A 22,321-nucleotide genomic window follows, 5' to 3' on the forward strand; every position below is an offset into this window, starting at 1 on the left:
GGGTCAACAACAGGAGCCACTGTGCACTTGCTCCTCATGTGGGATCTCTGTCCTTAATGTGCTGTACATTGTGATTTAATGCTATAACTAGTACTCCAACAGTACGTTTCACTTTGTGTTTCTATGTGGGTGCAAACTGTTGCAATCTTTATACTAAATTGATCTTCTGTATATAAAGAGAATTGAAAATGAATCTTGATGCAAATGGAAGGGGAGAGGGAGCGGGAGAGGGGAGGGTTGCGGGTGGGAGGGAAGTTATTGGGGGGGGGGAAGCCATTGTAATCCATAAGCTGTACACTGGAAATTTATATTCATTAAATAAAAGTTAAAAAAAAAAAAAAGAAAAAAATCACACACTCTTCTATGTGCACGGAACCGTGAGCACCTTCCCCAGGACCTCCACTGCAGGTCCTGTGACAGGTGGGCCGGCCCATCAGGCGGGTCCCTGGGAGCACGGGGGAGGAGCCCTTTGAGGTTTTGCTTCTCTTTCCTCTTGTAAAAAATACAGTGGGGGCCCGCACTGTGCTGCAGAAGGTTAAGCCTCTGCCTGCAGCACTGGCATTCCATGTGGCACCAGTCCCAGCCCCGGCTGCTCTGCATCCAATCCAGCTCCCTGCTAATGGCTTAGGAAAGCAGCAGAGGATGGCCCAAGTACTCGGGCCTCCATAGCCATATGGGAGACCCCAAAGACGCTCCTGGTTACTGGTATTGGTCTGTCCCAGCTCAGCTGTTGCAGCCACGTGGGGAGTAAACCAGTGGATGGAAGCGCTATCTTTCTACATAAAAAATAAATTAAAAACATATAGCGATTCCATAAACTAAGACTGAAGACAAAATTAGCCTTCAAAATTATTTTTAAAAGACTGTATCCATTTGATTTTGCCGGCGCCGCGGCTCACTAGGCTAATCCTCTGCCTTGCGGCGCCGGCACACCGGGTTCTAGTCCCGGTTGGGGCACCGATCCTGTCCTGGTTGCCCCTCTTCCAGGCCAGCTCTCTGCTATGGCCCGGGAGTGCAGTGGAGGATGGCCCAAGTACTTGGGCCCTGCACCCCATGGGAGACCAGGAGAAGCACCTGGCTCCTGCCATTGGATCAGCGGTGTGCCGGCCGCAGCACGCCTACCGCGGCAGCCATTTGAGGGTGAACCAACGGCAAAAGGAAGACCTTTCTCTCTGTCTCTCTCTCACTGTCCACTCTGCCTGTCAAAAATAAAAAAATAAAAATAAAAATAAAAATAAATTAAAAAAAAAAAAGACTGTATCCATTTGATTTTGAAGTTACCCCAAAGTGTGATATGGTTCTATTTGAGCACTCAGGTCAAACAACAGACTTGTGTTAAGAAGTTTGTCTTTTATTTGTTTGTTATTTGTTTAATTGTACGTACTCTCTTCATGAGCCTCATTCAAACACTAAGGTCATACCCATTTATCTGTTGCCTATTCTTCACTTATACTTAGTAGGATTATGACAATGGGACATCTACTAAATCTACAGTATATATCTACTTTTCTCTGGAGAGCAAGTCCCTACAGCCTTATTTGTACACAAGGCTTTGCTCCACAGCCACAATTAATTTCACCCAAGCTGGGTTGTGACTGTGGAAGTGGACCTGAAGCAAGTTTCTGGGTTGTGCAGAGAGTAATTTCAACGCATTCTTGTCACTTAACCATTTTTTAAAATATCTTTTACGTTTCTTTTTATTTATTTGACACGTACAGTTATAGACAGTGAGAGAGAGACAGAGAGAAAGGTCTTCCTTCTGTTGGTTCAACCTCCAAATGGCCACTACAGCCGGCACTGGGCCAATCCAAAGCCAGGAGCCAGGTACTTCTTCCTGGTCTCCCACGTGGGTGCAGGGGCCCAAGTACTTGGGCCATCATCCTCCACTGCCACAGCAGAGAGCTGGACTGGTAGAGGAGCAACCAGGACTAGAACCTGGTGCCGATTTGGGATGCCAGTGCCACAGGCAGAGAATTAACCAAGTGAGTCATGGCATCGGCCCCCTCTTTTGCATTTCCTAAAGAAGGTTGATTTTTAAAACAATATTTATTCATAATTTCAAAAAACTCGATGAAGACGGAGAACTACAGAACCAAAACATGTGTATGTGAGGCCTCAGTTAAGTCAAAGACAGCAGCTCTATGCAGGAAAAAAAAATACAATACTCAATGCCAGAACTTGTCTCTGCATTGTCATGGCAACCACCCATTTCCCATGGTGAGCAGACAGTTAGGTTGCTAACCTAAGTGTGAGCCCTAGGTTTTGGGAAAGAAGGTTCCAAGCTCTCCCCGAGGGGCAGAGTTGCTGGGTTCCCACTGTGGACACAGGCTCTCGGGGGTCAGTGAACATATGAAAGACGAGTTAGAAACTGCAGCACGCCCAACCCCCACCCCAAACACAGCAGTCTCTTCCCTCCAGGGAGCTGGGAATTTCTCCCTGTGAGGCCTGTGCGCCTTGGGCTGCTTCTCCTTCGCCATCACACAGGGCTCGGCTGTCTATTCTCTGAGATGACACAGGGATGCAGCCAAAGGCTGGGAACGGAATCCCCTAGCAGCACACTCCACACTTCCTGAGGGTGCAGATTCTGCGCATCAGCCTGTGTGGGCTGTGCCTGCTCACACACACACAAATCCAAAGCGACCTGCCTGGAACACACGGCTGTGGGGACACACAGCCTGCTAGAATGACTCGAGGAGCACAGCACTGAGCTGTTCCAAGGATATAGTGAACTGCAAGGAGAATGTCTCTCTGAAGGTGCCGTGGGGGAACACAGACAGCATCAGGTTTCTGATGCGGGCAGCGGGGGAATGAGACGCAGGGGGTCACTCTGTCATCTTATGCTCCAGAAACCCATTGGCATTCACCTGGAGCGCCAGCCTTGCATCCATCCAAATAAATACTACAAGGGGGTGTGTGCTGCCTAGCAGGTGTGCCTGGAGGTGTTAAAGCAAGAACAGGTACAGTGACATGAGGTCCAGTTGCCGCCATTATTAGCACAGATGTGCCCAGATGCCTAGCACAGGTGACCTGGTGTGTGTCTCTTTGTCTGTGATCCATCTCTCAGTCTTCTATTCCAAGCTAGGAGGTCTGTATTGAAGAGCGTGCCCGTTATCTGCAGAGTATCAGGGCCTGATTCCAATAGTGATACCTGCATTTTCTGGCCAGCCACCATAAATGCCAGGTGCTGTGCTAACTATTTTTCACATTTATTTTTCATTGGCACAAAACATTGCTACAGACGTATGGGGAACAATGTGATGTTTAAATGTGCAGATACTTTTCAAACATGATTTCCTTTCATCTTCCAAGCTTTCAGAGCTTTGTGGTAGGAGCAGCACAGGGGAGGATTTTGGACCAGACACTCTGGCAACAAAACGCTTCTCTCTGTATCTTGACGCCACAACTTCCTAGAGTTTAGATTACTTGCCCCAGCCCATCTACCACTACCACCTGCCCAAGGCCGGGATTTGCCATCTGTCCTAACAACAAGATCTTTCCCTTTAAACCATCTAAGTCATCCACAAAAAAAAAAAAAAAAAATCCCCTCCCCGCCTAGTCTATGAAAGTATATTAACAAGTTCCTCAAAAAACAGAATTAAGTTCATTCAGGCTCAAACAATCTTGAAACCTCTGAAAACTGTGCACTGTGCAAAAGCAATGCAGAGGCCGGCGCCGCGGCTCACTAGGCTAATCCTCCGCCTTGCGGCGCCGGCACACCGGGTTCTAGTCCCGGTTGGGGCACCGATCCTGTCCCGGTTGCCCCTCTTCCAGGCCAGCTCTCTGCTGTGGCTAGGGAGTGCAGTGGAGGATGGCCCAAGTGCTTGGGTCCTGCACCCCATGGGAGACCAGGAGAAGCACCTGGCTCCTGCCATCGGAACAGCGCGGTGCGCCAGCCGCAGCGCGCTACCGCGGCGGCCATTGGAGGGTGAACCAACGGCAAAAGGAATACCTTTCTCTCTGTCTCTCTCTCTCACTGTCCACTCCGCCTGTCAAAAAAAAAAAAAAAGAAAGAAAAAAAAAAAAAAAGCAATGCAGAGGCTTCAAGGCTTCAGAGACGAGGCCCTAGGAGAGACCTGTCTTTTAAATTGTGCTCCACGGCCTCCACAGACCGTTTCAAAGTCCCACCAACCCTGGGTCCTTCTCTCATGGTGTGTTTTCTCACCATCAAGAAAACGCGCCGTGTGCTGACCATCCCGATGGCTCAGTGAATCCCACTGCCGGGCACCCTGCCTCCCTCCACACCACCTGCCATTGTCCATCTTCCCCAGCATCCACTGTGGGTCAGACGCGAGGGGCACAGGTGGTACGGATGGCAGACAGTGGCGTTCCCCACCACAGACTTCTGCTTCAATGCCATCACGCCCACGCGTCAGACATCTCTCAGGTAATGACGCACCATTCCTCTTAGCCCGCTGTGAGCCACGTTTGTCATTTTTATTACCCAGACCTGAGGATGTCGTGACAATTACGAAGCTTCTCTCGTCTCACCCTAAATATGCCATTAAGGCCTGCTTGGCCCAGTTCGCAGCTGTCACCAGGGAACACACAAAATGGCTTATGTCTTATAAAAAAAAAAAAAAAAAAAAAAAGCCAGTGATGGATCAAAGAGGGATCTGAGTATGCTTTCAAACAAATAAGAAGCAACTAAATGCAACATTTTTCCCCCAAATGGGCTGTTATTCAGTGGATTCTGCAAGAAAGACAAGCATTTCAAAATGTGTTAAGATTGTAGGAAAAAGAACAGTGTAGAAAACAAGTTATTCCATGTGACAGCCAATCAATCAGTCAAGGACAGCAGTATTCTTTGTTGAGTGGTGACAACGCACCGGGCACCCATCTGTGTATCTTCACTGGCTGTCTCATTGGGTCCCATCATCATTTTCCCCTCTGCAGCCATGACGACAGAGAAGCACACGAATCCTAGGAAAACAGTTGGTGACAGAACACAAATCCACAGTGCTGGACTCCACGGGCATTTGTCCGACCTCACACTTGCTTCAAGTGTGGACCTTGCTGCCCCGTGGTGGACACTATGTTCATTCTCTACCACGGCACGTGTATTCTCAGCACTCGCCACGTGATCCAACAGGGAAAGATGGCACCAAGTGACACAAAATACAAAAGAAGACCTGCAAGTCTCTGGCATGCTTAACACAGCTTAAATGACTACAAAGTGCATGAACGCCACAATGAACGTGGCACTTTAGCTTATATGAATGACCCAAAGTTTCCCCCTGGAAGTGGACGCCAGGAGGCTTGCTGCTGGTGACCTCTTGTTAAACTGGCCATGCTGCAGGTGGCATGTGTCTGTGTGTGGGCGTGTATCTCCCCCTGTGCCTGCCACACACAAAATCACAGATGCAATCACAAACTGCATTACACTCAAATCGTCCCCCATGGCACTGTTCTGCTTGAATGAATCTCTGTCTTCCAGGCCAGCCTCCTAGCACAGCGGGCTGCTCTCTGCTCGGAGGACAGGGTTAAGTGCTACTACAGCCAAACTTGGGGACAGGCCAAACAAAGGACGCTTTCCAGAGACGGGGCCAGGGGACTGAGCAGTGCACAGAGGCTGGGTGTCACAGGCAAGGCAGGTGGACTGGGTGCACCCAGGAGAAGGGCAGGCCAGAGCCAGGGTCAGAGCGAGAAAAAGGACTGTGTGATCCCTCACTGCACTGACAGACATAAGTAGGAGCTGTAGGTTCATGTGCACACTGTGGTGATGTGGTCTCTTATGTACACTGTACCATGAGTAACTCACGCTAATTCATGCACCACTTCATACATGTACCGTTTTGTAGCAAAGAAACTGGCAAATGGCTCTCTTAGTCGTGTTCGAATGCATTGCTACCACTGCCCACCACTGTGCTGTGTGATCTCTCTCTGTCACCTTCCTCCTGCTGCCACAAAGCAGCTCCCACACACAGAGGGCCCTCTTGTCCTTTATACCACGTGTGCCCAGCACCTGGGCCGGCTCGGTACTCAGCAGTATCTTGACAGAAATGGTGAAGTGTTAAGTGGATGAATGTGTAACGTGGGTTCCTCAACACCACCTGGACAGCAGAACTAACCCCAGGCTTACATCCATGGCCATCAAGAAAGCAAGTCTGCCTAGCAGGATGTTACACCACCAACTCTACAGAACTCGCCATTCAACAGTCCAGTTTATAACACAGACGAAGGCGGGCATTCATGAGTATATCACTGACTTGTTTCTATAGCCTGCGATCATCGTGAAAGACACTGGTTATTCTAAGACGCTATCCTGAGAACCCCCAATTGGAGACTGCATTTTCCCCGAGAATTCCAGCCTTTAATCTAGCTTCGTGCCCCGGGAGCTTTTCTTTCATTTTCTTGTCCTTTTTGAACAGCATTGAGAGTCCTCTGATTTTTCAAAGTTTAAAGCTTGAAACTCGTGCAGGTATTTGCGGCGTGCCTTCCATCTCGGAATCGTCCGCAATTACACTGGTTTCTGGAACTCCCACAGGGGAGCTGGCAGTTCTCGGGCTGCTCACCAGCACCGCCTTGTAAGTGTTCAAGCTCCCTGAAAGGTTAGCAGTCAAATATCAGGCAAGGAAAACTCAACCATAAGCAGGACATGGCACAGCAGGAACAAGGTGGCTTGTGATCCCATTTCCATTTTACACAACAAGCAAACATGAAGGCCAAGGGGAGAATCCTCGGGCAGCATCACAGCTGAGCTTTGCCTGGCACTGGACTGACCACACGCCTGGCCATCCCTTCAGTGCACTGGCAGGTATATTTGTGACGAGACATGAACAGGGATGGACGTGGCTGACACTATAGCCGGGCTACTCGGCAACACGTATTTGCAAGGCTTCAGAGTGGTTACAGAGACAGCCTTATGCTGACATTTGCAGCCCAACAGCCATTGTGCCAGAGAACAACCATCAGCAGCCAACACGTCATCAGTTCACATTTTCTGGGTACTCTGCTAAGTCATTTTTAAATGCTTGTTCATTTCTTTGCATCTACTTCAAAAGCAGAGCAAGAGAGAGAGCGAGAGAGAGAGACAGACACAGAGAGACACAGAGAGAGAGAGACAAGAGAATATGGCAGAGAGATTCCTTTCTGCTGGTTTACTCCCCAAATGCCCACCACTGGCAGGGCAGGGCCAGGAGCCCGAGCTCCATCAAGGTCTCCTATGTGGGCGGCAGGATCCCATGCATGCACTTGAACTGTCATCTGGTGCCTCCCACGATACCTCAGCAGGAAGCCGCATCGAAAGCAGAGGTGCCGGGACACGAACCCGCACTCTGATATGGGACAGAGGTGTTCCAGTGATTTAACCAGCTGTGTCACAATGCCCACCCCTACATACATTAGTTAGCTTAGACTGTCGATTCAATAATAAGAGACAGTAATTATTACTGCCTGTATTCTATGAATGAGGAAACTGAGATTAGTTACAGCACACATTCAAATGTATCAACAATTCAAGCCTGGTTTCACTGCGAATTTCTTGCCTAAGTGCTCTGTATTTCTGTAACCTAAATCATACACACTGGATATCGTTAAAGCCACATCCAACCCAGGAGCAGAAACTAGATCCATGAAATTCATTGAGGTTGAGGATTAACTAAGCTCTATGTGACAAGACATGCACATTCAAAAGCCATCTGTTGCCTCCCACGATTCGGAGCCACTGTGGACTGGGTCAGCGGGACGGGCTCAGTTCTGCACCAGGGGTGATCTCAGATGGCCCAACAGGGCAGAACTCACTTAGTGCCAGCCCCAGACAAGGCTTCAGCTCAGTATGACTCTGAGGATCCCTGTGGTCTCCAACAAAGTGGACTGGATGTTGGACTGAAGAAATGACACAAACAAGAAGATAGTGTGAAACAGCCAGGAAGAAACAGGGCCATGCACTGTTGAGCAAGCATCAGTGGAAGAGGAGCCATCACAGGGTATACAGAAATGTGTTGGAGCTTGTTGAAGTACAGGAGGGCACATGGCCATGACAACGTGGAGCTTCACGTGAGCTGCTGACTGCAGGCAAGGTGGCTGTGATGTGGTTCTGGTTCCTCTCCCAGGCTCAGGGCATGCGGGTCCTTGTGGACCAGCACCTGTGTGCTCCCTGCTCTCAGAACCCTTTATTTGTCTCTTCAAATGTTGACTGATTAATTAATGAATTTGACTGGCAGACAGAAATAGACTGACAGTCATATGGTTCACTCTCCACATTTATGCATTGGCCAGGACTGGAATGGGTCCTGGTCAGGAGCTGGCAGCTCAGTCCTGTGTGGCAGGAATCCAAGCACTGGAGCCATCACCTGCTGCCTCACAGGGTGCACATTAGCAGGAACCTGGAAACAAGAGCAGAGGTGGGACTCGAACCCAGGCAGTGCAACAGAGGAAGCCAGCGTCTCAACCAGCATTTTAATCCCTGCACCAGATGGCTGCCCTGCAAAGCCTTCTCATCTTTTACCTATGCACTTAAAACAAGACTTAGGGCTGGGCATTTGACACAGTGGCTTCTGTGGCAACTGGGACGCCCACACACATGTTGCCATCTAGCACCTTGCTACTGCACATGCTAAGACACGGCAGAGGATGGATCGAACACCTGGGCACCTGCCACCCACACACAAGGCCTGAATGTGGTTAGTTCCAGGCTCCCAGCTTCAGCCTGGCCTCGTCACAGCTGGTGAAGACATTTGGGGAATCAACCAGTGGATGGAAAATCTCTCCCTCTCTCTCTCTCCCTGCTTCTCAAATAAAGTGAAAAATTAAAATAAAAAGGCTTCCTACATAAGTCCTATCCCAGGTACTTCACAGACCCTCATGTAGTCATCAGGATGAGACCGTGAGGCAGATCCCATGTGTTCCCATTTGAGAGAGGCATGAGCTGCGGCAAAGCAATTTGCTTAGGGTCACAAAACCGGGGAATGAGATCCATCTATTGAAGCTCTTTGCCCATTTCTCAACTACACTGGTTGGTTTTTGTTCTTGTTGTCAATGTTGAGTTTCCTTAATTGCCGGTTTATTTGGGATATTAATCCTTAGTCAGAAAGATAGGTGGTTTGCAAATATTTTTCACATTCTGTTGGGTGTCTCGTCACTCAATTGATCACTTCCATTGCTGGGCAAAAGCTTCTGAATTTGATAAGTGTCCCACTCGCTTAGTTTTGCTTGTGTTGCCTGTTCTGGGGTTCTTGACCAAGAAGTAATCCCTACACCAATGTCTTGCACTGTTTCCCCAGTGTTCTCTTCCAGCAACAACATAGTCTCAGGTCTTACATTTAGGTCTTTGATCCACTTTGAGTTGATATTTGTATATGGAGAGAGGTATGGATCTAATTTCATTCTTCTACACAGATAAATCCAGTTTTGCCAGCACTGTGTGTTTAGGAGATTATCCTTACTTGACTGTAGGGTCTGAGCACATCTGTCAAAAATTAGTTGGCTTTATATATGTGGATTCATTTCTGGGCTTTCTATTCTGTTCCACTGACCTATGTATCATTTTTTATGTCGGTACCAAGCTGTTTTAATCACTGTAGCTTTGTCATATACTTTGAAGTCAAGTATTAGGAATGCCTACAGCTTGATTTTTGTCTTGTTTTGGATCACTTTGGCTGTTCTAGATCTTTTGTGATTGTGTATAAATGTTAGAACTTCTTTTTCTAGATCTGTAAAGACTTTAATAGTTCTCAAAAGAGCAAATACAACTGGCCAATAAATAAATGCGAAAACACCCAACATCACTAGCCATCAGGGAAATGTCGATCGGAACCACAACGGGATAGCACCTCACCCTTGTCGGATGCCTGAAACCCAAAACACAGGGAGTAGCAAATGCTAACGAGGATGTGGAGAAAGAGGAACACTTAACACACTGTTGGTGGGAATGTAAACTAGTGCAGCCACTGTGGAAAACAGTGTGGAAACTTCGTAAAAAACTAGGAATAGACTTGCCATAGGATCCAGCAATCCCACTCCTGGGAATATACTTCAACACAATGTCTGCAAGACATACCTGCTCCAGCCTATTCATAGCAGCACTGTTCACAATAGCTAAAATTTGAAATGTATCCAGGTGTCTATCCTCAGATGAATGGATAAAGAAAATGTGCCAGATATACACACTGGAATATTTTTTGGCTATAAAAAAAAATGAAATTCTGCCCCTTGCACCAAATTGGATGCAGCTGGAGGATATTACATTGAATGAAAAAATTCAGACCCAAAAAGACAAATATCCCATGTTCTCCCTTACATGTGGGAACTAAAATTTGAAAAGAAACAAAAAGAAAAAAAGAAAAAAAAAGAAATGTGCATATCAGTATTGCTGCAAATATCATTTTGCAAAAGTTGTTTTATAATTTTGTGAAACCAATGGTCAAGAATGTTATGGTACTCCAGTCTAAAAAAAAAAAAGAGAGTGATTTCTGAATTTTTCAAGAGAAGCAACATTCCTAATGGTTAAATGTTTTAATTTCCTAACTTCCATCAGGCTGATTCTTAAGGTCTTCTTTGTAAAGAGTAAGCTGCCTTCCACCTACAGTTAGCTCATCAGCTAGTGTTTTGTTTCTCATCCAACAAGAGTACTTGTTAGGGGTAGTGATTAAATGTACAGGTACCGCAAGAAAAAACCTCAATCTACTGCATTTTGTTTCATTAGCTCTTACATATAGCATTTTGTTCTGTTTTTATTATTTTGTTTAAATATATGAGCTTTTTGGGCTCCAATACACTGTTGAAAGAAATATTCAAGTTATTCTTAGCAATATAGTATCTTTTTTTAAGCCTATTGCTCCATCTGGTTCCACAGTTGCCCCGAGTTAGAATAATACTTTACCAAATGCACCCCACGGGGAACGGATGTTTCCTGTGTTTGACAGTAGTGTTCCCAGTCCCTTCTGCTCATGCTGCTTACTGAATCCACATCTCCCTGTCACCCAGAGGTGCGGGAACTTCCTTCAAAGCTCAGAGTCACAGCTCAGAGCATCTGAACCGTGTTCAACGCAGACCTCACCAAGGCGCCATGGAGTGAACACCAAGGCCCCAAAGGTGCTGCTGAGCTTGGTGGCCAGACCAAGCTGGTGTCCCCAGGGCCAGCCTCCCATGGGGAGAGGTCTTGATGGGCACGAGCAGCTGGGGAACAAGGCTCATCAGCACCGTGCCCCAGAGCGCTTGCTGTTGTGTGTGTCAGCGCAGCTGGGTCCTTTCACATTTGTTTTTAGAACTTATTAAGTTTGCACTATTTTTGCAATAAATTCATGGAAAACCTCAAAAAGTAAAAAACAAAACAAGCAAATGAGAACTGAACTCAGACTAGCTCTAGATTTGTCTTCCTTAACCAGTATTCTAGAAAAAAGAGGATCCTCATAGTAGGGACAAAGGTAGGGAGCAGACGGGAACTGGATCTGGCTCAGGGACATTGGTCTCACTCTTTACACATTTCTCAAGCATCCCCAGAGACTGAAGAAAAAATCAATAAAACATATCAAAGTTTTGATGGACTCTAGTTTGCAAATAATGGTTGTTCAATTTGTCATAAAATAAACAATGTAGTTTTGTTCAATAACTCAATAGTGCTTGTTAAGGAAAAGTATGTACATCTACAAATACAAGGATATTTCAAAAAGACCTTAGAAAAATGAAATGAAAAGCTAAGTTCACTGTGGCACAGGAAGCTGAAATCCATGCTTTTTGCATACTACACACTTCCCATGAACTTTTTGCAGACCCTTTTACACAGATACATATATATATGTAACTATATATATATATATATGTAACCATATATATATATATACATATATATATATATATATGTAACCATATATAGGTAATGTAGAGCCACATATACGGAAGAAAAATAAAAACTCCATGAGTGATCATTGCAACTGAAAAATATGCTCATAAGCAGAAAAACAGAAATATAACATGTAATGCCATGGAAACCATGGTTTGTAAAGCCCTAGCGAGGGAGCTAACAGCCGGGACCAGGAGGGAAGGAAGGGGAGCACCGCAGGTGCTCAGAGCTCTGTGAGCCTCGTAAGCCTCGCCTGACCAGCAGGGGCGAGCAGGCGACATCACAGTGAAAGTCTGAAGGCGCTGTGGTAGCTGGAGAGGACCTTTACAGACGTGGCCTCGTTCACAACACAGCAACCACTGAGTCACTATAGTGCTGCCTTTCGGCTCGACAGTCACGAGCGTCACCCAGTCAGCAGCTGGCAGCCCCTCGCCATTCAAATTGGGGCTTGAGAGCAAACTGTATTCCTGCCAGACACAATGGCACACTTGCTTTTAATCTCACGGGGCCTCTATGTAAAGGAAAAAGATCAGAAGTGTGCAAGGAGCCAGCGGGTCGCACAGACATTGTTTACGTAGAGAAAGGCTGTTTACCCCTGAGTCCTAGACAGAAAAGAGGGGTCCATTGTGCCAGCATCTGGGCACAGCTGTCCTCTATGGATCAGGGGCCTACAACTGGCCTGCTTGGCACACATGGCCATGTCCCCCAGAGGCAGCCCCTGCCTTCCTGCAGCTTAGTACCTGGATGGAGAAGTGGAGAACCACGTGACCGAGATCATGATGAGAGCACGTGAGAAACCCAAATGCACCACGCAGCTCGCCTGTGGCTTTCCTCTTCATGGTGGCTCTAAGAAGGAAAGCAGACACAGCCGGCCACACCCCTCACGCAGTACCCATGAGGATGTACAGCCGAGGCAGTGAGTTAACACCCTGGACCACAGCCGGCAGCTGATGCACCGACTTCCTGAGGACACAAGGAGACGAGGACACCTCTTAAGGTTCCCTCCAGACTCCCAGTCACACCATAAAGCAAGGCAGTGGGTCCTGCTAGCAACGTGTCAATGTGCAGAAATGGGAGATGGCAACATCCTTAGCGCCTGCTATTGGGTGTGTTCTGTGAGAGACAGGATTGTGTACGAACGGCTTACTTCTCAGCAAAACTGAACTCGGTACTGAGTAGGTATGGAAAGGATGGATTTCAACCATCACAAAGTAGAACGCACATACAGTTGCATAAAGACCTTTCAGATGAGGTCCCAGAATGTCTGTGTTGTAAACAGCCATGTACCATTAACCCCTTTACGTATCAGTGTGGGATTAAAAATAAATCCACATCTTAGTCACGATTATGAATTTCTATGATCTTGTTCTTCAGCTGCCATTATGATTCAAAGCACTTTAAATCTGATTAATGATCAGCCCTGACCTTCCAAGTAAGAGATTTCTCCAGGGCAAGCATACGAATGGATTTACCTAAGGACATCCAATTAAGATATGCACAAACTCTCCCAGAATTGTTTTGTCTTTCTTTTCAATCGGAAAGTCCTGAAGGATGGCGGCACCGCAGCTCCCTTGGCTAATCCTCCGCCTGCGGCGCCGGGACCCCGAGTTGTAGTCCCAGTCTGGGTGCTGGATTCTGTCCCGGCTGCTCCTCTTCCAGTCTAGCTCTCTGCTGTGGCCCGGGAAGGCAGTGGAGGATGGTCCAAGTGCTTGGGCCCTGTACCCACATGGGAGACCAGGAGGAAGAACCTGGCTCCTGGCCATTTGGGGGGGTGGGGAATGAACCAACAGAAAAAGGAAGACCTTTTTCTCTAACTCTGTCAAAAAAAGAAAGAAAGTCCGGAAGGTTGCTACGTTTTCTCTCTTAGTCACTGTTGACATCGCTTTAAAAGTGTCCAGACTCTCTCTGCAGTCATTTGATTTGTAATAGTGCCTTGTGTGTTGTGTCTCCTAGCTCTACATACAAACTACCACGCTCACCATCTCCATGAACCTAAGTGCGTCGGTGGCGCTGGGGATGCTATACATGCCGAAAGTGTACATCATCATTTTCCACCCTGAACTCAACGTCCAGAAACGGAAGCGAAGCTTCAAGGCGGTAGTCACAGCAGCCACCATGTCATCAAGGCTGTCACACAAACCCAGTGACAGACCCAACGGTGAGGCAAAGACAGAACTCTGTGAAAACGTAGACCCAAACAGTAAGTAAAGGGCCTTTCATATTCCCATTCTGCTTCAGAGAGCTCTAGAGAACGTGGGGTGTGCTTGGCTCTCTATGGAGTAATACTGTAACCGTTCTGGTCTCACTGACTGGGGAATGTCATGGGGAATGCTGACTTCTGCTTTCCAGAGTTTCAGTCCCTCTAGAGTTTACTGTCCCATGTTGAAAGAGCTTTTATAGAGTTCAGTGATGTGAAGGCTCTGTCTCGGCTTCTTGTGCATTGCTACCCAAGCTACGAGCACACCTGTCGGGGTGTAAGCTACCTTCCTTGCCCTCCTCCTACGAGGGAAATGACCTCCTATTAGAGAAACATCCAACCTAACAATCTCTAACAGCAGGACAGAAACTAGAATATTTAACAACTTTGCAAGCACTATTTCTTTCCAGTAGCACACACACGTGGAGATAGTTATCATTTTTAACTGAACAAGTCTTCTAGGAAGAAAGACACAAAAGACTGGATGAAGTCAAACTTCCACAGAAGTACACACCCCAGACGCCATCATGCTAATGGAATCACCATGCAGGAAAACCACCACCCACACCACTGCAGTAGACTCTGATTCTGTTAAAGACAAAATCTTAGGGCTAAAAGAAGTGTGGATGCAGTAAGCTACTACGTGGCTTATGCAACAATCCCGTAGTCTTTCTTCATGCCTGAAAAGGACCCCGCATGTAATCAGCATGCAGACAGAAATGTGTACACAGAACAGCTCAGGGATGAAACGCACAGAACTCTCAATGGCTAATTTTAGTAAGCGTGCATTTCAGATTTAACATACTGGTTCTAGTATTTATTTTTCAAGAATATGTGAGCCAGTCCCTTAGTGGCAGAGTCCAGTGTGTGTTTTCCATTAGGCCATTACTATTACTATTTTTCAACTATGAACTGACCTTGTTGTAGCTAAAATATAATTCCCCAGTTTGAAGATGGCCGAGGGAATCCTTTCTGCCCTGCCGGGGAGATGAACAGACTGACCTTTAAAAACCAAGAGGCCTCAAGCCTCCGTGTGTAGTCCTGACAAGTTTGGTAGAAAGGCCCTGGGATCGTGGCCTCTGTCCATTTGTAAACAGTTGAGTGAATATTGTGGAACTCTAAAAACAAGTGCACAAGGTCAGCTCACAATGTATGGGCTGCCTTTTGCCCTTCCCACAGGAGAGACCCTGAGATAAAGCTAAAGGATGGGAGGGGCCTCTGCATGGGCTCTGTGGTTGTGCGGAGCTGTTTGTCAGCTGAGAGAAGGGTGAACTGCTGGAGCATTCCATGTGAAGGAGAAAGAAAAATCCTTGCATAGAAGCAAATTTCAGTGTGGTTTTTTTAAGTAGACACATTGGTGGTTGCAACACACTATACACCAACAGGCAGATAAACTTGTACCGAAAACAAGTATTTGCAACAAGGTATACCTGCATCTCCCTATACCTATACCTGTGATGGTAAACAGATCTCCATATTTACACCTCTTTGGCTGCTTATTCTAGAATGTCTTGTAACACTGGTATTTCAGATATCTGTACACATACATACAGACACAAACACACCCATGAATGCACACAACACAAATTTAACGAGATACTTCCCAAAATCAATAAACAGAAATTATGGTTGGAAGTCGGCATGTACTTTAAAAAATGGCCTAAATTAGGGGGTTTAAATTTGGACAATTCAGTGCTATACTACTTAAGAATTACTTTCAGACACTTCTCCCGTGACTAACTCCTAGGACGAGGCCTAATCCTTGTGTCCTGTGGTGTGTGATACTGCATGCTAAAATACTAATGCTAATACTAAGAGTTGCACCTGCCCCCTTTGAGGCATCACGTCAATGCTTGCTCTGGAAGCTTATTCCTCATAGTCAGTGTGTAGAGCAGGTACTGGTCTCAGCAAGATCAGGTGAATCGCCGCAGTCACCGGTAACTGGCGGAAGCTGGACAGCTCCCAGTTCTGACCTCTGAACCATGGTAGCTCCTCTCGGCTCCCTGTTCTCGGAGCAGGAGCAGCAAGCCAGCTTCCCGGTTTGGTGAGGCCACTTGTGGCACAGAATGATGCTTGCAGGGAAGTTACTGAGTTCAATATGCTATGGAATGCGGAATATTGCTTGTTGTGTTGCCCACAGAGGCAAGAGTAAACTGAGCTCATGGAAGGCTGCGCAGGTAGAGGCTTCTTACTGAGTCAAATATCTAATACTGTGCTGTCTATTGCAATCACGGCAATGAATGAGTCCCATTTGGGAATCATTTGGTGGTTTTTTTTATCCTTGAAAAAGTTTGGATGGGTTTTTATGGCTATTACTCTGGTGTCTACACAGAGCCAAGAAAAATACTTCAGAAAAAAAATCAAATATAGCCTTTGTCCTACAACCAGTCTGCATTTTTAAAAAGCTGCCTGAGATTGCCTGATTTTATGTAGACACTCCCTAAAATACCACAGTGACTTTGCTGAGCTAATCACTGAAACACAGGAGGAGATTCATGTACCTCCAAACATTGGGGTTTCTGCTGACTCCGCTCTCGCAGGTCCCAAGGAAGACTGAAAAAAACCTCAGCCTGTAGCTTCCTGAAGCCACTGCAGCATCCTGTACCCATGCTGTCCAGGGCTGTGCATGCCAGAGCACATGTCCCCACTCGCTTTAGCTAAGGCCAACTGAGCTGTGCTGCGTATTGTTTTAATTCACACAGCCGCTGGGCTGGTGCCCAGTGCGTGCGCACAGCTCTGACACTTAGTTCATCTTCATGGGCAAGGATTTCATTCTAGAGTATTCCATCTGAGTGCACACTGGACACAGATGCCACAGCCTTACCACTTCTGGGAAAAGATAGATGAGTTGAGACAGAAATGCAACAGATAATCATTGAAGATTCTCCCAAAAAAGCCATTCAGATGGAAAAAAAATGATATCCTAGATAACAATTACACTTAGTTACAATGACTCCATCTATGTGAAAATGTGTATGCATATGAAAAAAAAAAAAGCACTATTGACAAATCCAATAAAGGAAAATGGACAAAGCCAGCCTGGAGCTAGGAAATGTCATCAAATTGGGTTTAAAGCTAAATGGAGCTCCCATTATCTCTAGCATCTGAACATTAGTAACAGAGACAAAGGAATGACTGCCTGAATGTAAGCCATCTGGTTACAAATAAGAACACAGATCATGCGTATGACCAGGGACTCTGGGTGTCTGAGAGGGAGTCCAGTTGACAGTGACAAACACAGGGAACTAATGGACCACAGACGGCCTCTCTCACTGGTGCTCTCAACACTTGGTCTCAGTGTATTTCTACTCTCCGTGTTTTCATCGAACACTCTGCTCCATCACCGCACTCTGCCATCCGGTGCACGCGCGCTTTTGCTCATGCAACTCCACGTGCAACCACGCATCTACATAAAACAGAATTTGCTTGTTGGCTTCATGTGGGCACACACTAAACCCATCCCAGGACTGCCTGGTTTTTCTTCAAGGAGTTTGATTTTCCTCTTAGGTTGCTTCTTCAGTTAAAAATGCCATCGTTTGAAGGAGAAAACAACTTCTCAACATGTTCAGTATCTGTGACTTCTGACATCAGATGGGTTCAGAGCTGGGTCAATGTTTGCTGAGCTCTGAATTCAGCATGAAAAGCTCAAGCCCAGAGGGCACCGGCATGCAGTTCGGTTGCACACTGAGTGCTTATTTATAGGAGTAAGATTTCTGTCATGAGAGGTGCAGAAGAGGCTGGCTGCATTTGGGTAGCTGCAGTGCTAGTCAGCACAAGGCCTCTTCAATGCTCCTTTCCAAGAAGAAGGGGACCTTGAACTGACCCTGCCACCTGCATCCTGGTCCAGGCACATCCCCTGCATGGTCTGTTGACTTGCAGATGGAAGTTCAAGGCCAACATGTAGATGCCCAATTAGCAGGAACGTGAGGGCTGTGCTTTGGCCACAGTTTACCAATGGTCCCTCTGATTCCTGTCAAGGCGGAGGGTGGCATCAAACCACAGGCCACGTGGCATTGCCAGGATGAGTGCGTATGACCTGCTGCCTTCCGCACCTGGACCGGTCATGCTCGGGAGACCCTGTGAGTGACCCTCTGGCCACATGCTTTCCTTGGTAAAGGATGACGATGCATAATTGCAAGGGGGCTCTGGGCTACCTGTATCTGAAGATACCATCCATTTTCTCAGCCAGGCAGTGCAGAAAGACACCCCAAATACTTGGCCAGTCATAGGCAATTCACTGTGGCCAACGGGTAGCATCTGGAGGCAGAAGGCAGGTGGACAGCTAAGGACTCACCCCTTCCGTGGCTGTGACAATGTATGACCACGGGAGAGAGGCTGGACATAATACTGCATAAAAGACTGATTTAAGCCAATGAACACATTGTATGGTCAAGCACCTATTGAAAGAGTTACAGTGTGCATCTAAAATATAGGATAAGTTATTTTTCAATTCAAGTTTGTATAGTTGGTATTTTGATGCTGTTTAACTACCATTTTTGAGCTACTATAAAGAAAATATGTAAATAAAAAACTGGGCTGTTCTCAAAGCAAGGGATTATTATATAAACTAGAGCTTTCAAGATAAGCAGGTATTTGGTTAAAAGTAAAATTTAACAAACACCACAACAGAAATAAATTAAACTCTTAGACCGCTGGAAAATGGATGTGGGTACCAAAACCTACACAGAAGTGATGCCTAGGAAATCCCAGACCCTACTCCCGTGCTGTGTGAATCTGTTACGGCTCTTGTTTTGTTTGGCTTCTTCATTTGTTTGGGTCCCCGGCATTCTCTGCATTATGCTACTTGTTTCATCTTTCTGAACTCACCACCACGCAGGCTGGCCAGCAAGACTGGACTAGGCTGACACAAAGGAAGGGAAACAGAAGAAAGTAACTCTTGAATCAGACAGATAGGACCTGGGGCTGGGTCCCTCCTCGGCTCCAGCTCAATCAAGTAAAACCCAGCTGCCTGGCCTCAAGGGGTCCCAGCACTCCCATGTTCAGAGGTACCTGAATTGTGATGCACGGGGCTGCCGAAGGCCCTCACACCTGCTCAGAGAGTAGGTCCAATGCCTAAGGTCTCTACCGCAGCCTCCTCTCCAAATGAGCAAGAAGCAATGATACTAACAGAAAGGAATGCTGTGTGCACATGTGTTTCATACTTGCTGTATATTTACTTTTCCTGTAGACTGTATACCACCAGTAAGAAAGAGTGTACAAAAGTCTGTCACTTGGTACACTATCCCACCAACAGTGTAGCTTTTGACCGCTTTCTACAAGGTAAGACAACAGCCTCATTTCTATTTGTGTGCGTGTTCTTGTCTACTCTGACAATAAGAGATGTTCCCGTAAAAGCTGTGCATGATGGCCTGTCAGTCTATCTAGATCAACAAATGCTTTTGTAGAGATCATCTGTTTGATACTTCTGTGCCAACAGCTGCCCTCAGTCTTGTGCCTGACTCATTTTTCAGATAAAATATTTGTGGGTGTAGGTATAGTTGTCTGTCGTGGACAGCCAGGCAGAGACGGCACAGGATGGGAGCTAGCAATTCTGATGTGTGCTCGATTTTAAATTATTTTTAAGTGCATGTTTTCACACTCTGGCAATGTTGAAAACTTCCAATGTGTAAGGGAGATGTTTTACAATCCTAGTGAAACTGTTTATTCTGACTGATGTTTGTTGAACACCTTCAAAGAAATGTCCACATTCCCAGAAATGTATCCATCCAAACAGGAACAAATGACTCTTCTCTTGTATGACTCTTCTCTTGTAAATCCAAGTGTATGCTTGGTTGGTTGGTGAGTTGCTTCCTTTCTCGAAGCAAAGAAATAGCAGAGGTTTACGGGCTCGGTTTGCCAGTGAATCAGAGATGATCTGTGGCTCATGGTCTGCCTCTGAGAAACAGAACCAACTTCCTTCATCTCAGAGGGACAGGCAAGGAGCTCCTGAAAGATCACCAGGTTCTGCAGACACACCCAGGAATTGCCAGGACGTAAAAGGGTATTCCAACTGATAGCTCAGAGGAAAACCATGCCATTCACACGATGTGAACCAGCCACACGAATGGACTGGCATAAAAATAGTAACTGATTGGCCTTGGGTGTTTATGTCTTGCGGCTCTCAGGGAAGACTGGGCGCTCTGAATGCCAGCCATCACCGTGACGATCATCGTTGTCCTGGTTCAGCCTGAGCAGTGTCAGGCTGGAGTGGGAAACAGCAGTTGCTCATCAACTACCCTCATCTGGCTGCAGGCAGGGCATCCCACGGGGTGGAAAAAGAACAAGCAGCACAGGGAGTGGCTGGGGAAGGTAGGCAGGCATCCTTATTGGCTTCCTCTAAACCTCCTACAGTGCTTGTACAGCAGCCAGGAAGACCTGTCTCTAGGGAGACTCCAAGACAGTCAGCAGGGAGGTCTTATCGCGGGACTGGGCAGGTCGGTCTTACTGTCCCTTTCATGGCTAACACTGGGCGGCCATCAGATTGCCGCTCCTTTTGTTTCCGTCTTTGTTTTGGGGAGATGCTTTGAATGCAAATAATACATTGCTCATTTTTTTTTTACAAAAAATTCCTTTATCACTCTAAGGCAGGACAAGAGTGCTTTCCAAGAGTAATTACATTTCCTGTTGATTTTAGATGGATGCCAGTAACTCAGTCTTTAATTTTGGATGTATTGTTCACACAGTTACTCCTTTTTTTCCTATCAACATGATCTGTCCTAGTTTTTCAATAGGGCATTCTTCTCCAGAGCAAATACGTAACTGTATTCCAGTGAGATTTCAAGTTTTTGCAGGATGAGTGCTTGTCAAAACACTGTCGCTCATCACTTTAATAGTTCCTTTACATGAGACTGCCTTAGAATAAATGAGAAGGAATTTTCCCAGGGTAAAAATGATAGATTTAATCTCAATCCATTAAAAATTCTCTTTAGGTCCATTCTGAGCTGATGCCTTTGGGTTTAAAAGGGAGTGAGATGAAAATATTTTAAGTCAATATTTCAGCTGAAAAATACTGTTAAGAGGTGTTTAGGAATCAGCTTTTTGCTAAAATTGTCTTCCTTCAATGATCTCTGACTGGAATGATTCCAAGAGTGCAAGCAGTGAGGTCAGGCAGCAGCGAGGTCACATCAGGGAAATTCGGCTTTGCCACGTGGACCACTCACTGTCTTTCTGGTGCTGACACCACAAGGCCCTTCTTAGCTCTTGTCTGTTTCTCCCACTCTTGGCTACTGTAGTGGGATTTTGAACACAAGTAGTACAGCCACTTGCTGTCCTTTTCTGTCCAGTTTAAATGTGCTTTGCAAATTAGTGCTATGCCTTTTGAAGAACTGCTTACAATATTTGGGAATGGAAGTTGTCCTGAGTTATTTTTATTCAAAGAGCAGGTGAATCACCTTGTTCAGGTCAACCAAGAGACTCGAACTCCGAAGGCCAGAGAAGTCACTTAATGTTGTGAGTAAAAATTCATTTTGTGGCCGGCGCCGCGGCTCACTAGGCTAATCCTCCGCCTTGCAGCGCCGGCACACCGGGTTCTAGTCCGGGTTGGGGCGCCGGATTCTGTCCCGGTTGCCCCTCTTCCAGGCCAGCTCTCTGCTATGGCCCGGGAGTGCAGTGGAGGATGGCCCAAGTGCTTGGGTTGTGCACCCCATGGGAGACCAGGAGAAGCACCTGGCTCCTGGCTTCGGATCAGCGCAGTGCGCTGGCCGCAGCGCGCCAGCCACGGCGGCCATTGGAGGGTGAACCAACGGCAAAAAGGAAGACCTTTCTCTCTGTCTCTCTCTCTCTCACTGTCCACTCTGCCTGTCAAATAAATAAATAAATAAATAAAACTATAAAAAAAATTTCATTTTGTTTAGGGCTACGTAATAGGCAAGGGAAAGTTACAGACTGGAGAGTGAATTTTGTAATACCTGCAATTAAAACCTCCCTTTTGGCTACCGTGTCCCAATAAACGCACACACCATGTACAACAAATTAAACACGTATTTGTAAGGGGGATAAAGTAAACAGGTTCAAATGCAGACAGCAAAGAACCTTAGTGTGGTCTGAAAATGCCTTCCACTCCTCCACACTTCCACTGGAAAACACTGGCCTTGCACGGACACTAGGAGCACATCAGCATACCGGACAACAGCTGCATCTAGCATCTGAATGTTTATAAATTTTATAACTCGCCCAAGTGCTATCTGAAGACTTTCATTTAAAAATGAAATTAAGTTTAAAAAAAAAAAAAAACATGACTCACCTGGCATCATCAGCAGGTCACCAAACAGACTATGAGAAGGCCAGTGTTCACCCCACTGAGCAGCATTCTAGTTAGAGTGACTCTGAACTCAATTCAGCCTTGC

At 46.4% G+C, this 22,321-nt stretch overlaps 1 protein-coding gene across 1 annotated transcript in view; it reads left to right on the forward strand.

Moving 5' to 3' along the window:
• Window positions 1-19,235, forward strand: part of GRM7 (glutamate metabotropic receptor 7) — a 763,759-nt gene extending 744,524 nt beyond the window's left edge. The window contains exons 9-10 of the mRNA XM_062200062.1: window positions 13,733-13,979; window positions 19,165-19,235. Coding sequence (XP_062056046.1) covers window positions 13,733-13,979; window positions 19,165-19,235 — 318 coding nt within the window. The remainder of the gene's footprint in view (window positions 1-13,732; window positions 13,980-19,164) is intronic.
• Window positions 19,236-22,321: the final 3,086 nt, after the last annotated feature.

The sequence above is a fragment of the Lepus europaeus genome, chromosome 9, assembly GCF_033115175.1.
Source record: "Lepus europaeus isolate LE1 chromosome 9, mLepTim1.pri, whole genome shotgun sequence".
Taxonomy (NCBI): Eukaryota; Metazoa; Chordata; class Mammalia; order Lagomorpha; family Leporidae; genus Lepus; species Lepus europaeus.